At 46.9% G+C, this 16347-nt stretch overlaps 2 protein-coding genes across 3 annotated transcripts in view; both read right to left on the bottom strand.

Annotated features, from left to right (window-relative positions):
* Nucleotides 1-1344: 1344 nt before the first annotated feature.
* TTC36 (tetratricopeptide repeat domain 36) lies at nt 1345-5113 on the bottom strand. Of its 2 annotated transcripts, XM_024207275.2 has the most exons (4): nt 4937-5113; nt 3469-3657; nt 2227-2509; nt 1345-1638 (listed from the first exon to the last, which is right to left on the bottom strand). In XM_024207275.2, the coding sequence occupies exons 1-3, from the start codon at nt 5049-5051 to the stop codon at nt 2241-2243; spliced, it is 573 nt and encodes a 190-aa protein (XP_024063043.1). In that variant the 5' UTR covers nt 5052-5113; the 3' UTR covers nt 1345-1638; nt 2227-2240. The 2 variants fall into 2 exon arrangements, with proteins under 2 accessions (XP_024063043.1, XP_024063041.1); XM_024207273.2 differs by having other exon boundaries at nt 1345-2509.
* A 2358-nt stretch (nt 5114-7471) lies between these two features.
* The window catches only part of KMT2A (lysine methyltransferase 2A), a 53685-nt gene continuing 44809 nt past the window's right edge, over nt 7472-16347 (bottom strand). The window contains exons 32-36 of the mRNA XM_026657893.2: nt 15272-15446; nt 14684-14791; nt 14084-14167; nt 13540-13669; nt 7472-12353 (exon numbers count right to left, since the gene is read on the bottom strand). Coding sequence (XP_026513678.1) covers nt 12078-12353; nt 13540-13669; nt 14084-14167; nt 14684-14791; nt 15272-15446 — 773 coding nt within the window. The 3' untranslated portion in view covers nt 7472-12077. The remainder of the gene's footprint in view (nt 12354-13539; nt 13670-14083; nt 14168-14683; nt 14792-15271; nt 15447-16347) is intronic.

Raw genomic sequence — 16347 nt, 5'->3', positions numbered from 1 at the left:
GCACACAGGGGGCACACGGGCAGAGCAGGGCTCGCACAAGGGGCACATGGGCCGGGCTCACACACACGCACACAGGGGCACACGGGCAGGGCTCACACACGCACACAGGGGCACATGGGCCGGGCTCACACACGCACACGGGACACCTGGCGCAGAGGCGCCGGGGTGGCGCGCGGGCTGCAGCCGATGCCCCCCGCCGGGGGCCCCCCAGCTCTGCTGCGAGCGAGCCCCGAGCACGCGGCGGGCGGTTACCTGGGGGCGCTGCAGGGGCCGCGGGCCGCGTCCCGCCCATCCCGGCAGGGCGGTGCAGAGCGCGCGGCCCGGCCCGGCGGCAGCTGCCCGGAGCTCGCGGAGCGGCCCGGCCCTGGCTCCGCGCCCGCCCGCTGCAGTCCCAGCCTCGCTTGGGGCCGGCGCTGCAGCCTGGCTGCGAACCCCATTGGCTGGAGGGCGGAGCCAAAGGCTCGGCCTGAGCACCAATCCGAACCGGATCCGGTCACCAGGGGCCGCTGGCTCGTGTGGACGCTTAGGTCGGATTAACTGGTGCTACTGTGATTTACCGCACACAGCTACTATGTAAAATGCCCGTTGAGCGACCCTAGGACAATGCTGGCGGCGAGGATGGAGCAGGGCCAGGCTCTACCCCGTACCCGATTCTGACCTAGCTTAGAACCAGACCTTACATTCTGGAACCAAAATGAAAAGAGGGTTAAAAACCCCAGTGTCAAGAGGGGTGTTTGCCATGATTTCAAGTGGGAAATGTTTGGAGCTAGACAGGCCCTGGGGGTCAGTCCTAGAGACCGAAACACAACAGCATCATGCTGAGCCCGGAGAGGGAGTGCAAGCAAATGAAAGGACAGGGTGTACTTAAGCCACTGCCGGCATTAGGAACGCAATCAGTACACGAACCACCATCTCATAGGAGCAGAGAGAGGCCCCGGTCACGATCAAGGCCCCATTGTGTTAAGTGCTGAATGTGCACATGGAGAAAGTCCCTGCCTCAAAACGCCAACCGTTTAAAAAGACAAGCCAAACCAATGAAGGAACCAAGGCAGAAAGACTGAGTGACTGGCCCGTGATCCCACAGTGAATCCGGGCCAGAGCAGGGAATCGAATCCTGTTTCCAAAGACCCAGTCCAGTGGGCTACTGTTACTGAGCCTAGGCCAGTGGAGTTCCAGCCCCAGCTGAGTGACATGTGAACAAGGACCTGGGGAACCGAAGAACCCAATGGCTACATTTGCTAGGGCCACAGGAAGGGGGTGGGTTTTTTCATCGCACTCTTTCATTACTACTTACATTTAAAAGTGAAAAGAACATTAATTACACCCAGACAACTGGAGCCAAGCACCAGTCAAACTAGAGAGTTTATTTGTGATAGGGAAGAACAATGCCCAAGCTGAAGCAGGGTCAGCTCTTCTCTGGAGCAAGCAAGTGAGAGAAACGGCCGCAGGGGAGGCCGGTCCAGAATATGGTGTGATTCTGATCCAGCCGATCCACTCATGAGGTTCTAATGCTTTACTAGAAACGACAAATGCTTCTGGGGAGGAAGTGGCTTGTGCTGGTTTGTACACAGTGGCCCATCTCCTGGGGAGTCCCTGCCAGGTGGCTCACCTGCCTGGAGGCCTCATCTGGGAACCAGCCTGTGACAAAGACACTGCAGATCATGCTCTGTGCCAGGCCAGCGGAGGCTGCCAGGATTGAGATGCCTCAGGCTCTGCAAAAGACAAACTTCCCCACAAACATCTGGCCATTGCTCAGGATACACCAATCTAGACCAGTGGTTCTCAACCGGGGGCTGCAAGCAGGTTTGAGGAGGTCCACCAAGCATGGCTGGCATTAGAATTTCTAGGGCCCAGGGCAGAAAACCAAAGCCCTGCCGCACAGGACTGCAGCCCAGGGTCCTGAGCCCCACCACCTGCGGCTGAAGCCGAAGCCTGAGCAACTTAGCTTTGCAGGGCCCCCTGTGGCACAGGGCCCCGGACAATTTCCCTGTTTGCTTCCTGCTAACGCCAGCCCCGGCTTTTATATGCAGAAAAAGTTGTGGTGGCACAGTTGGACCGTGGAGTTTTTATTGGGGAGGAGAAGGGGGGCTCAAAGAAAATGGTTGAGAACCCCTGATCTAGGCTCCCCTTGCCCCAGCTCAGGATTCTATGTGGGGTAGGTGGAGGGCATCCTGTCTGCCTGGCCCAGCAGAATGATTCATTGGCAACCCTCTCCTGACCCCTTGCCTGGACAGATGGCTCTAGTTGCTTCCGTGGATGTCTGGGTTCTGCAGCTTCCTCATCATCTCCAACAGCATCTGGTTGCAGAGCGCTGAATAGGGGTTCATCAGGACCAGCTGGTGCCGAGCGAAGGCGCTACCCAGTCTGGCTCCCTGCTCAAAATCCTGCCTGGCATCATCCTCGTGCCCCTGCAGCACCTTGATGAGACCTCGCTGCACAAAGCACTGGCATGCCGCACGGCCTGTGCCCTTGCTGAGGTGCAGGGCTGTGTCCAGGTCCTGCAGGGCACCTGTGTGGAGACAGAAGACAGAATGGAAGAAGGGTGAACTCTGCCTGCCCTTGGTCAGTGTAATGTGCTGGGACTCAGCTGTAGGCTCCTGGGGGTTCAGATCCATGATCAGTATGCACAGCACTAGGTACTTTCCATTGCCTTCTGTTGGAAGAGTGAAGTATTATCCCTCTCGTACAGATGGGGCACAGGGCAGTGACCAAAGCCATCCGCGGAGTGTGTCTCAGAGCTGAGATGCTGTAACAACATTTTCAAAATAAAAAAACAGGGTCCTTTCGTGAGGACTTGTTTTAGGGTCATGAAATGTTCATTCAATAGATAAAAAAGTGCCTATTTTCTATGCTCAGAGGGGTAGCCGTGTTAGTCTTAAAGGTGCCACAGGACCTTCTGTTGCTATTTTCTATGCTGTGCACCAGCTCCTGACCCATCCACAACATGGGCAGGTACTCAGAGGGGAGAGAGAACTTCTTCTGAATTTATCTATTATGGAACACGGACCAAGAATCATGAACATTGACTGTGAGCCCCAGCGCATCTCCAGTAGTGTCTCTACTCATCTTACTCCACTCCAAACCCCGTTCATCACTCTGAAAGTGTGTTCCTGGTAAATACAGAGCAAATTCTACCCAGTGCTACTACACACTGGAACGAACAATAGGACCTAAAAAATGGGCATTTCAGGACCCACAGAAGGAAGTCCTGGGTCACAGGAACATCACATGAAACATTGGGTCACAAGTCAGGATTGAACCTAGGAGTTCCTGGCCCCCAGTGCTGAGCTTAGAAGCTCCTTCTCTATTGTGTGCAATTCACATACGTTGTGCTGTGACTGCATTGCTGCCCATCAGACCCCACGCCTGGCCCAGTAACCCCAGAACCAGTCAGACCATCGGTTTGCTGCCCTCCCCAACGTAACTGCCAACCCAGGCGTGATGGGCACAACTCCCCTCCTCATTTACCTGCCACATCCCCTTTGAGACGAAGGGCCTGGGCACGGTTGTTGTAGCACGAGGCTCGCTCCGGAAGGAGCCGAATGGCCTGGCTGAATCTCTCAAGGGCCGTGTTCACATCTCCCGATTCAGCTGCCAAAACCCCCTGCAGCTCCAGGTCTTTGACTTGCTCCAGCAGCTCTGAGGCGAAAGCTCCATCTGTGACATGCATAAAGGAAAAGCCTCATTTATGCAGTGCTTTGCGCTTGGCGTGGGGGGGGGGCGATCCCCTGTACCAGACCAGGGCACAGTGAGGGGAGAGTCTCACCACCACCAGGCATGGGACAGGAGAGCCCACTGGAGCAGGGGTTAATATGGGGGCTCTGAGCTGGTCTTGGGCTCTGCTTTCCTGATCCACCAAGGGTTGAGAGAGGTGCCCAGGCATGTCATGGGTTGCTGTGACAGCAGATCCCCATTGGGCACCTTTACTCAGGCAGGCATGCAGACTGGGCAGCAGGCTGCATTTAAATCCAACATGCAGTTTAATTTCCCCACACACATTCAGATTCACCTAAACCTGCTGCCCCAAAGAGAGACCAGGAACCTCACTGCAAAGTGCCTGGGTCCTGGCCCCAAGGCCAAAGTGTTCAAGCTGTTCCCCAGTGAATTAGAAGAGGAACTTTCCTGTCTCCTGTGTGATCCCTTTCCACAGGACTGCCTGACCCAGGGGTGGGTCCAATGGGATCCACTCAGCACCTGATCCAGGCCTGACTCCTTGGTTATTTGTAACAATTTTGTGAGTTTGGGGGAAGGCGACGTGGCCCCGAGATGCCTGCACTGGCCGAATGTAGAAGGCAGGCTTAGGTGATCAGGCAGGTATCTGCTACCCCACCTTCTGTAATTGTGGCCCTGCTCTGTGGGCCCTCCCCCAACTCCCAGTTGCACCATTATCTGGTAAGGAGTCATAGATGCAGGGACCTGCTGTTCTCTTCTCATCTAAGTGACAGACAGGCAGCATGACAAGAGGCAAGCAGGCAGCTCTCTTGCATCACTTTGTCTGCATTGTAGAGATTTCCCCCTCCAGGGCTGAGAAGAGCTTCCAGGTGCTAACTAGTGAGGGCCCTAGTCCCATTAGGGTCCAGTTAGTCCAACTGGCATGTCTTTCTAGAGATCAGCATGCTCTCCTTCCAGCTCTTAGTGAGCTCTGCCCTGGCTTCCAAGCCCCCACCAGTCACTGCCAGGGGAAGACTGGATCATTCCACAACATCCCTGCAACTAGTTCTTCCCTGGTGTAACTCCACTGACTTCTCTTGGATTACAGCAGTGCCATTGTTCACAATGAAGACAGTTCTTCCCTTCATTAACCAGTGCCAGCACACACCTCCTCAATGGCAAAGTCCGCCACTGGAAAGGTAAATCACAGCCACTGCACAGACATTTAGTTACCAGCAAGAATCTGAGGCCCCAGAGGTACAACTGCTGCTGAATCAAACCTCACCTTCCCCTTGGATTGCTGCTGCCTCCTCTTCCTCATCTAACCCAGGGATATCCCCAAAAGGGGTATTGGGGTTAAAGATTGTTTGCAGAACCGCTCTGTCCTTGGCTGTAGCCATGTTTAACAGCACAGTGAGAGGCAGGAAAAGGCACCTCTAGCAAGCCAGGAATGAGGTCTGGAGACACAATTGGGGACTGGCCTAAAAGCAGCCAATAGGAGTGGGGGAGGAGATGGGGGCACCGCGCTGCAGAGCAGCAGGGGAAGTTAATGTTCACATGGCCCTTTGGCCAGGGACAGGATGCTAGAGGCAGATCAAGCCTCCAGAGGGCCTGCTGGCTGTTAACTGCAGGCAAGGACAGCAGTGGAATTGCAGGGTCCAGACATTCAAAATGTCAAATGTGAGCTGAACTCACTAAAACCATTGCAGGCGTTGAGGTCAGTAACAGGATGTGTGGGGGAGAGGGCAGGGAAAGGGGTTCTAGCCCCACCCAAAGCACTACCAGTTTCTATTGCACAGACATGGAAATAAACTGGATGCACATTCAGGTCATTGCTAAATCTTCACAGTTTTCTTTCACGTCTCCTCTGGCATCGGACTTTCCCCCCTGCATACACAGCCAAAATTGTTGTCCAAGCCCGGATCCCTGAATGTCTTGGCTACAGAACCCTCTTCTCCTCTGACTTGGACTCCTGCACCCTTACTCCCCTTGTGTCTTCACCATGCTTCTGCCAAGATGTTATTCTCGGGATTCTGACGTCAGGCCCTGAGTCCCTCTGCCAGTTCCTCCTTCACCTGTATATCAAATAAAAGATACTTGTCTTTACCTTCCAGGCAGTTCATAATGTTGCTTCACTCCACTTGGTGACCTACTTACCTAAGGTGATGTCAACTTGTGTTCGCTTTGCCAGTGTTCCCAGTCTTCACTGCCCACAAGGCAGTTTCTCCCTCAGACACCTCTATGCTGGCTTCATGCCTGAGGAAAACCCCTGATAAAATCCCCACTGTCAGTGTCTTGTCCGCCTCAGGATGCCCCGCTGGATGGTTCTCCAGGCACCACAGCAAAGGGCATCGCTGGAAAGGTGACAAGCGGGGCCTGTTCTTCCCCTTCTTTTCTTTGCCCTCAACTGAAACCAGCTATCCACCATCCATGAAACTAAGCCAGCAGGGCCAATTCCTCCCCAGGTTCATTGGATCCGCATTCCCTCAGTGTATCTGTGGCTGTTGGCTGGCTGGCGGTTTGTACAGTGCCCTGCAATGCGGCCCCAACCCCAACTGAGGCCTTTGGGCTCTAGCAGCATATAAACATTGACTACACTAATATAGCTAACTTTCCTTCCATTCAGTTGAGTTTCATAATGCTTTGAACTAATTCTGTATCACAGGCCAAGATGATAGGGAGATGCTGAATATATGTGAATGTTTCTGTTTCCTGAAGAGCTTAGAACATGGATGCCCAATGCCACAGTAAAATCCCACACACAAGTCACAAAGTACACACACACTCTTGGCACAGGGTCTACTTAACACCTGGGTGATTTTTACAAATGGTGTTTCACTTGTTCTGTGACCATGAGGGATCAAGGACTTGGGAGGGACGAGGCCTCCTTCCTTACCCTTCAATAGCTCACTCTCCATTAGTACTGCTGCCTGCACCATCATCTCCGTAAGCAACTCTGCTCAATATCCCAGAGCTTTCAGAAGCCAATTCAAAATTGCCTTGTTTTTAGCTTCTTCCCTCTCTACATACCTTTTGTCCGAGCCGCTTGTATCCCTTCATACAACGTCAGCCACGCTACTGCAGGAGACTCCTCTTCAGCTCCTGGCAAAGGTAAAGGGAGCTCGAATCCCACACCACCCATTCTCAAACCTCCCAAGCACAGTTCTCTCCCGTCTGTACCTTCTAACTTTTCTTTCATGGCATCACTGCATGCCCTTATGTTTCAAGGTTACCTGTCAAGAACCATCCCCTTTTGAGGCAGGGACTCATTTCTTTCACAGTGCACCAGTCACATCTATGGCACTACAACACAAATAGTAATAATGAAGCCACATGATACCCATGTGCCTTTTCTGAAGAAAGGGTGATTCATATGATGAGACTGAGCGATGGTGGCACTGGAACACCTCCTCCTCTCCAGCTTTTTAAAAATAAAGTAAATCAAGAGTCACCCTCTGCAGCAATAAACTTGACATGTTTATTAATTAAACTATCACTTAAATAAAAAAAAGTGCATAGAAAATAAACATGTTTAAAAACTCCTTTTTGTTTTTTACAACTATATACACTTTTTTATTTTTACATTCAGTCTTTCGCAGAGCTTTCAGCATTGTTTTTTAACTATTAAAGTATTTCCTTCGTCCCTGTGACAGGGAGTTAACACTGATGTACTTTAGACATTTCCTTTTTTTTTTTTTTTTTTTTTTTTTTATCTTAATTTTTGAATAAAACAATTAAAAAATTAATTAAAAAATTTTTTTTTTTTTTTTATTTTTTTTAAAATTTGTTTTTTTTTAAAAATAAACCTTTTCTTTTGAAAAGCTTTTTTTTTTTTTTGAACAATTATTCACCTATCTGTATTTACTAAAGAGACTGTTAAGTTTAATAAAAGAAACACCACAAGTATAGTTCTTGGTTGATAGACAAAGCTACAGTACCTTGTTAAAAAGATACCAGGAAAGCACAGAACACATTTTTCCCTATATGCAGGTGGTACCCCAACATTCATAACCAAAAAAAAAAAAAAAAAATTCCAAAAAACAAAAAAACAAGTTGTACAAGTACTGACTGGTAACATTGAAGGTCAGAAAAATCCTCAAGCAGGGAAACTACGGGCTAAGTATTTCATTTCTGCAGCAAGTTCCTGAATGTGAATGCTGTCACTCTTCACACTGAGGTGTTCTGCACTAGTGCCAAGCAAGCCCCCCTCAGTTTACATTTGTTAACCCAGAAGTACACAGCTTGATTATTTTTCCTGCCTTTGTTAGCAACTGTAACACAATCCTTATCTATAGTGTTAAGAGAATTAAAAGCCATGGACCGATACTGAACTAGGCTTCATTACACGGTGCATTACTATATTAGTTCCTATATATATCATATTTATAGTTATAAAAAAACTCGCAAGTGTGTTGAGTATGGACCAGTAGTATGGGTTTGAATGGCATGATTCTGCACAAAGACCATCTTGCTGAAGAACCTGGTATTGCTTGGAAATGAAAGAAAATGAAATAAAAAGATTATACCCAGCCCTTTGCAATGACCCGCTTTTCCTTTAAAAAAATTGGTTTGTACAAATAAAAATAAATGCCTTAAGGTTTGACTTTTAGTATTTTCAGATATCATGATCTATGTCAGTCCTTATAAAATATACATTCATATACGAGGAAGCTGCATTGTGCTCACTATTAGCCTGGGCAGGACAGGGTTAAAGGGCACATAGGCCTGTGTCTTACAGATGAATCATTGAAAACTTAAATACTAGCTGCCAAGGCTTCTCCCCACCTTCCTTTTATTTGTTTAAAACTGTAAGTGACTGAAAACCTCTGTGCTGGAGATAGACTGGTGAGAACAATGGAAGTGGGGAGCCAAGGGGACCCCTGGCCCAGCCTGTAAGTCAGCACAATTCAGCTTCTCTGGTTTACAGACAGTTTCACTGGCCACAGTGGCTGCTAGTTAAGGCAGCCACAACAGGTATAGCAGCAAAGCATTCAGTGAGCTGGATCTTCTACCAAATTCTAGCCTGATCCATTTGCGCTCTCAGTCCTCACGGTAGAGGAAATTTCTAGTGCCTGGTTCTCAGAGGGACTCAGGTGGTATCTCTCTTCTGTTTTCTCCTTCACTTATTTTTCCCCCTCTTCTTGTGTTTTTTCCTAAGGGGGTTTGTGGGAGCAGTGTTTCCTGATCAGACCTTGCTCTTAGTGTGGATTTCTGGTGAGGACTCAATTTTGCTTATCAAATAGCTGATAGCTACACAGATTTTTGGCAAGAGACAAGAATGGGATTGTTGTCAGCTGCAGAGGCTGATTCTCTGCCAGATTAAGGGATATCAGCAGGAGGGAGAAGGGGGAAAATGATTGAACTAGACCATTCTGAAGTTAAAATTCACTGGTGTGTCCAGCACTGGAACTGTCCCCCAGCACTGCCGCGAAGAGTTGTGTCTAGGGATGCTGAGCTGAGATTTCCCCAGACATGCTTTCTGGCCTCTCAGTGTGTGTGCATTCCCAAACTGTCAGTGCATCAAATCATTTCAGTAACACGTGCAGCTTTGCCTTTGATTTTTCCTTTAAAAAAAGTTTTACAAAATAATAATCACACAGTGCAATAAAAAAAGGAACCAGCAATTCCTGACCCTTCTGAGTGCTGCATTTCATTCTCCGGTCAGAGGAAGAGGTCTCTGGGGTTGAATGGCACAGTTACATAGTGCTGGACTGTGAGCGCTAAGGAGTTATTAGTCAATGCTGTCCAATTTCCATAGGCGGCTGCTGATGCTGTTTCATAGCAGCCTTTCAATTTGCTAATTCAGCAAATTGTAGATGGCCTGTCCACAGGGACAGATGAGAGAGGAGTACATTATCATTTTACTGTTCAAAGGAAAAATTCATATGTTTCCAAGTGAGAGGCACTCAGGGCTGAGAAGTGCATTGGTGGGTGCAAATCCCACACCTGTTCCTAACAATGATGGTGAACAAAGGCAGGGCTGTGGTTCTATTGCTTTGCTCAATTTCCACAGGACCAAGTTTCTCTGGTTGAAGAGTTGAGAATTTTCCGAGAATGAAAACCCACTCTGGCTCTTTATCCAGTGAAGCTGCTTTAGAAACACAGTAGTGAGTGATGGGAAGTTGGCTTTCCCTGCTACCAATCACAGTCCTGGGCTTAAGTTAAAGTGATCTCTCCAGAGATGCAGGGACCACTCACGCTCAGTAAGTATCCTGGCAGGATCAGTGAATTACTGAGGAGGACATGTCTGCTCTGCAAGATTTAAATGGAAAGAGCAAGGTGGAAAAATTCGTATTTCCTGCCATATTCCTAATTCTGAGCTCTGACCAAACTAATGGAAAAGTAAAGATAGCGATTATTACCCCCTCTCCTTCACCTTTCTATAAACAGAACAGTGGCATGTGTCAAGGCAGAATCATGCCTCTTTCTGCCCAGCGGTAGGAAAACTGTACCAAAAAAGTTAACACAGACGTTCAAATAAAGTTCCACTGAGTCAAACTCCTCCTGAGTTGGGTGATTGTTCCCCATGCCCTCTCCCTTGACAAATCAATATAATTAAGGTCCAGCCAAAGCTTCCAGGAAACAGTTACTTAAGTCAACAAGGCAGAACAAGATTAAAAGTAAAATAAAAATAAAAGTATCCCTCTCTCTGGAGGAAGGATCAGACTATGTCCAGCCAGATATTTCCTATAACCATCCTATGAAAATAAAAAATTATTAAAAACAGATTATTTTAAATTAGGATAATACCACTGTTTAAAAATAGCCTTGTCATAAGTGCTTTTCCCTATGAAGTGCTTCTCATAGAAAAATATACAAAATATATTTACATTTATAAAACCTTAAATACTACACTGTAAACAGAACAGAGTAAAATCCAATCACTTAATTTAACAGGGTTGGGGCTTTTTTTTTTTTTTGGATCCAAAAGGGGGGGAAGTTTTCCCGCTTGAACCAGGACTAGTGTCATTCTGTTTTGCTTTTTAAATGGATTTACTATTTCACTCAGGTGGGTTTAATTGTGGCAGTTGCAAACTGGTTTCCTAAACACATTTTTAAATGCTACAAGGAGTATGCTCAGACTGTTAGTGTTTGGCCTTGCATGTCTACTGAGCTTTTAAAACCCCCTTTTGGTGCCTATTCCTATGTCTTACAAGGAAGATTGACGTAACCGTAACCTAGAAATGGATCTAGAGAGAGGGATGTGCTTAGAGAAATCACTCATTTGCCTGATTCATTTATCCTACTACATTATTTAAACCATGTGAGCAGAGCTTCTCCAGCTGCAATCTCTGCAAATCGCCTTTGCTACTTTCTGTTTGGGAGTGCGGGCTGGCTAATAGAGCTGCTCTCCATTTCTGACAGCTGCAGGTCCTGCTACTCTGCGCGTGGATTTCCATTGCTTGGACAGGTCAGAGGTAGGGAGGCAGATCTCTCCCTAGACCAAAGAAGAGTGCCCATTTCTGATGGCAGAAACATGGGAGAAGAGTTGTTCCTACTCTACAAAGGACTTAATTACTGAAACAAGGCCTTTGCTGACAAGGATTTCCACTTTGGGCTGTAAATCCTGAAGAGTGAATCACTGTAATCAGTTGGCATAAACCCAACACAGCCCCTTCCTTTACTAAAATAGCTAGGAACTCTCTTATACAAAAACAGGAATTTCAGAGGAAAATGCTACTGAAACCCTTTTCAGTTCACTTACAGGCTGCTGTAGGTTACCCTAGCCTTATTTACTCTTCCCAGGCCCCAATAAAGGACAGACCAACCAAGAGAAATGCACTGGGGCCACCTATGGCTGCTCTAAGAAGTCTGATAAGACCCAGCCTGCTCACAAATAGTGTTTTGGAAATGCATGGTGGCAGGAACCAGACACTCAGAACATCCTTCATGGAGCTGGTTGATGGGATACAGTCTCTCTCCTGAGGAAAAGCTCAGTCAAGTACTGCGCTTTTTTAAATTATGACACAGCAAGCGAAGGAAACTGAAAACCCCACATTGCCGTTCCTGGCAAAGCTGGTCACAGAGTCCTGACAAACCAGAAACAACAAAGGACAAAATCTGAGGCCTCTACCCATATATGGGTTTTGGTCTGTTTTGCCTCATCCATCCACCCTTCCCCTCTCCCGCTCACTATCCCACAATGACAAATACTGGAGGGGGGGGGAGTGGAAAAAGTATAACAATCATATTGAGGATCTTCTCTGATCATCCGTGTCTTTCACAAAGGATAAGTGTGCGCATGTGAGACATGAAGATGTGGACTCTGGCGGAGAAGCGCAGTCATCACTTACGTCCCTGAGCCCCCGTCAATCTTCATTTCCATCTCTGTCCTCCCCTCTCTCCCCCAAATGGCGGGAAGGAAATGCATTGTAACTTTGGTTCGCCCCAGGCCCTTCAGGGCTCACTCACAGCTCATGAAAGTTTTAGTTTAAGAATTTCCTGCACTTCTTGGCGCCACAGTTACAAGGCAGTTTGTTGCTGGCGTCTTCAATGGGGAATTTGTAGTCATACGTGAGTTCCTCCCCGCGGTAGATTTTGCGCATGGCGAAGATGACGATGTGTTTCTGGCCATCAATGTTGATTACACGGGAGTAACAGTTGGGCTCACATGAGTGGTTGATGAAGCGGGCTGCATTTCCGTGCATAGTGGCATCTACCACTTCAGAGTCATCAATGCGGAACATGTAGCAGCCAATCCCCTGGGCATGGAGGAAAGAAAGGCATTTAGAGTTCAGGGAAGCCAAGAGTCCCTCTCCCCTGCCTGGAGTTTCAGGAGATTGTTTATTACCATAACTAAACAAGAGAAATCAAAATGTAGTTGGTGTGGAACCATGATCTCCTTAGAATCCTGCAGCCACTCTTCAGTTATAAGGTACTTGCTTGAGCCATTTTATCCTCATACCCTTTGAATCCGCAGTGCTGATGCAGGGCTCAAATATTTCCTAAGCCCTTGGAGGAAGCAAAGGAAGTGCTGCTAGAGCGCCAGTCAGTGCTGGAAAAACTGGGAAGTCTAGAACCCCAAACTACAGAGTTCAGGTGCAATTTTCACGCCTATTGAAGTTTGCACGATACATTTACTTGACTCCCTTTAACTCACCCTTGCACCTACACAGACATATTTATGCCCCATGCAATCCCCACAGACCAAGTCTGGCCAGGCTCGGGGCCCATTCTCTACAAACTGCTGCTGGAGGTCATAACATTGCATTGCAACTGGAAGTCACTAGTTTTAAAGTCACCACAAACATGTTTTGGCTCTGTCCGAAAGCACTTGGGATGTCACAAATGTGAAACTTCTCTCTTTTTCATAATTATTTTCAGTTCAACATTATTCTGCAAATGTCTACGTCAACATAAACAGAAAAGAGTCTTCAAGAAGAAATTGCTGATATGTATAGGAGAAGTTGCCGCCAACAATGGGCATTTAATTCAGGCCTTCTCCAAAGCAAACACACATCAGACTGTAAAATTTGTTTGGCCTCTACAACTTATGTTGTCAGACGAATTATCTAGTGGTTTGAGCACAGGAATGGCAGCCAGAATATCTTCTGTTCTAATCTTGGCTATGACACCAATCCCCTCTCTGAACTGGGGCAAACAGCTTAGCTCCTCTGCCTTCGTTCCCCATCTATACTCCTTACCACACAGAGGGTTGTGAGGATCAGCTGTTTGTACAGTACACTGAAGATTAGGAGTACTATGTAAGTGCTAATATTTTATAGGACTCCACACATTAGGGCAGGGTTTCAGTTCCATAACCCCTGTGAAAGACAATTATCAGTTTCCTCTTGGGAATGCTCCCTTCAGCTCGCCAACCAGAGAAAAGTGCTGTGAATGGGTTTAATTGTGCCTTTTACAAATGTTGATGAAAGCTACAGAACTCACCTTGCTGTCATAGTACTTCTCTCGTTTGTCAGTGAGGATGGAGCGAATAACATTGCCTGAATATTCAATCACCATCTCACCTGCATCAATGTTCCTTTTGCAGAATAGGCCCCGGCCATGGATGGGAGACCTAGTAACAAGAAACAAGGTAAGAGAATAGATCAACCAATGCAACTGGACCATGTTGTATCAACTGAAGATCAGAAAACCTTAGCACATAGGCTAACTCTTCATCAACGGGACGAAGGGTTTGACTCTCCTCACTGTGTTTTTATCATATGCAAGTAACCTAAACATTTTTAGCTTCCCTTCCCACCCCAAAAATAAATGCCTGAGCTATCACCAAGGTGAGCTGGCAGGAATAAGTGGTTTGTACTGAGGATCAGCTTTTTAAAGATTTGACCTGAAAACAAAGAAAGGGAAGAGACGAAGGGAGAGAGAGAACTCTTTCCCTTCAACATTCCAGTCGGACTTTAGAAAGAGTTTTCAATTTTTAATCACCTTCTGCCCTAGACAGAGTTAAAGCACCAGAGTAAAACCATACCTGTAGACACCAACTGCCTCCTTGGAGGTCTTCTTCAAGTGTCGGAATCGCATGGGCATTGGCAGATCCATACTAGTTGCCCTCCTAGAACAAAGAGACACTGCTAAGTGATCACCTTTATTCGAGAGCCCATGCCAAGCATTAGTCGGTATAGTTTCAAAAATACTAACATTTAGTCACTGTGACACTGCAGCCCAATGCCCACTGAGAAAGCAACCAAGTTTAATACAGTGTATTTTTCTATAAATATTATATTATAAAGCTGTTCTTAATTCAACCTCAGATCTCAGACAAACTCCTTACTGCTAACCAGCTCTCCTCTTCTGCAAATTTAATATAAGTAAAGTAAACTTTTTTGCCTTATTTTCCCAGAATGCTGATCAGAACATCCTGCAGTAGCATGAAAACAGATTAGAGAGGGGCTGGCCATGTTCAGTAGCCAGCTCCCTGATTGTCCTCTACAATCTATTGTCTAGTGTTTTGTACATTTAAAGTTGTAACACCACACCTCCAGGTGCAATAGACAAGACCAAAATATTTGGCTTTTCTTCTTAGTACCCTCCCCTTTTCCCTTTTGGAGACATAAATCCAGTTGCATACCGAGCAGACTTCAGCTGCACTTCCTCCTCTTCCTCATCATTGGGGTTGTATTCTGGTGGCTGTCGGTGTTTAGAAGCCAGGAAATTGAACATATCAAATGCTGACTTCCTGGAGGGCAAAGAACATGTGTATTACTGGCAAAGTTAGTTTTCAACAATATCTTGGCTGCTGCAAGGGCTATGTGTGTCTGCTACTCTATCACTTCTCTGGCCTAACTTTCATTTCCTTCTCAGTGATTCATGCTCACCTCAGGTGCTGATCAAAGCTGTGTAAGGCAGCAACATCAAATAAACAATCGTTAGGATTGTGAATGGAAGTGGTAAAGTGGGCAGTTTTATTAATTTCAATTTCCTACTGCTTGGCAAAGCTAAGAGCAACAGAAGAAGTACTAGAGCTGCATGCAGACTCAGGAATATACAGGCCATCAGTTTACATTTGGAAGATACCATTAACCTATAATCTTGTTTTTAGTTTAAAGCTTAAATTTTGTAGAAGTTTACAGTTTATTCCCTCTCACTTGCAAGGGAAAGTCTCTTACGCTGGCTAGTAGACTGGTCAAGTCCCACCCATCAGAAAGCTCACACTTACCTGAGGTGGACTTCAGCCCTAGCAGAGCCATGTGGATTCAATGGGGGTTCATTGGTCTCCTCTGGTTTGTGGAACCTAAATTTGTAATTGTGGCAATGCTTTGCTCCATAAAGCTGCTCAATCAGGAACACAACAGCATCATGGATAATCCCCAGCATCCTCAAACCATTCACACCTAGAACAAGGACAAAAGGAAAGGGTAAGAAACCACGAGTCAGTGAAGACAGGCAGCCTGGAAAATAAACCAGCCCATCAGAAACCAGTGGAAGCTCCTGCCAGAGCTCTGCATTAGCTACATTGTTTGATTTCTAATGAGAACTTAAAATAAAATTTCTTTTGTTTCAGTCTCTGCATCAAGACATATCCCCAGTTCAGCAACTAGCAGATGAACTACAACCATCTAGGACAGTGGCTTTTACATAGTGATTAAGTTGGTCAGAATGCTAACTCCTATAGCAGGCGTATAAACTATGCCTAACTAATAAAAAACCTACACTGGAGCTTATAGGGTAACTCTGGGCATTCCACTTGTATGCTATGCAGTTACATTAGTGCTTCATAGACTTTAAGGTCAGACGGGACTATCATGATCATCTAGTCTGACCTCCTGCACACTGTAGGCCACAGACCCTCACTCACCCACTCCTATAATAGACCTCTAACTTCTGGCTGAGTTACTGAAGCACTCAAATCATGGTTTAAAGACTTCAAGTTACAGAAAATCCAACACTTACACTAGTTTAAACCTGCAAGTGACCAGTGCTCCATGCTGCAGAGGAAGGTGAAACCACCCCCAGGATCTCTGCCAATCTGACCCAGGGGAAAATTCCTTCCTGACCCTAAATATGGGGATCATATAGACCCTGAGCATGTGGGCAAGACCCACCAGCCAGACACCTGGAAAGAATTCTCTGGAGTAACTCATAGCCCTCCCACTTTAGTGTCCCATCACTGGCCGTTGGAGGTATTTGCTGCTAGCATCGCAGATCGGCTACATGCCATTGTAGGCAGTCTGACCTGAATCGAGGAGATTTCTGATCATACCATGTTGTTAAACAACTTCACAGCAGAACTCC

This window comes from Terrapene carolina, unplaced genomic scaffold (assembly GCF_002925995.2).
Source record: "Terrapene carolina triunguis isolate 2854851 unplaced genomic scaffold, T_m_triunguis-2.0 Scaffold374, whole genome shotgun sequence".
Lineage (NCBI taxonomy): Eukaryota > Metazoa > Chordata > Testudines > Emydidae > Terrapene > Terrapene triunguis.
This window is presented reverse-complemented; position numbering and strand designations above follow the sequence as displayed.

Coding starts and splice junctions, on each gene's coding strand:
- TTC36 (XM_024207273.2), bottom strand. CDS start 5,051: ATGGCTACAGCCAAGGACAGAGCGGTTCTGCAAACAATCTTTAACCCC. Junction 3,658..4,936: donor AGCAGCAATCCAAGGGGAAG/GTGAGGTTTGAT, acceptor TGCATGTCACAG/ATGGAGCTTTCGCCTCAGAG. Junction 2,510..3,468: donor TCTCAAAGGGGATGTGGCAG/GTAAATGAGGAG, acceptor GTCTCCACACAG/GTGCCCTGCAGGACCTGGAC.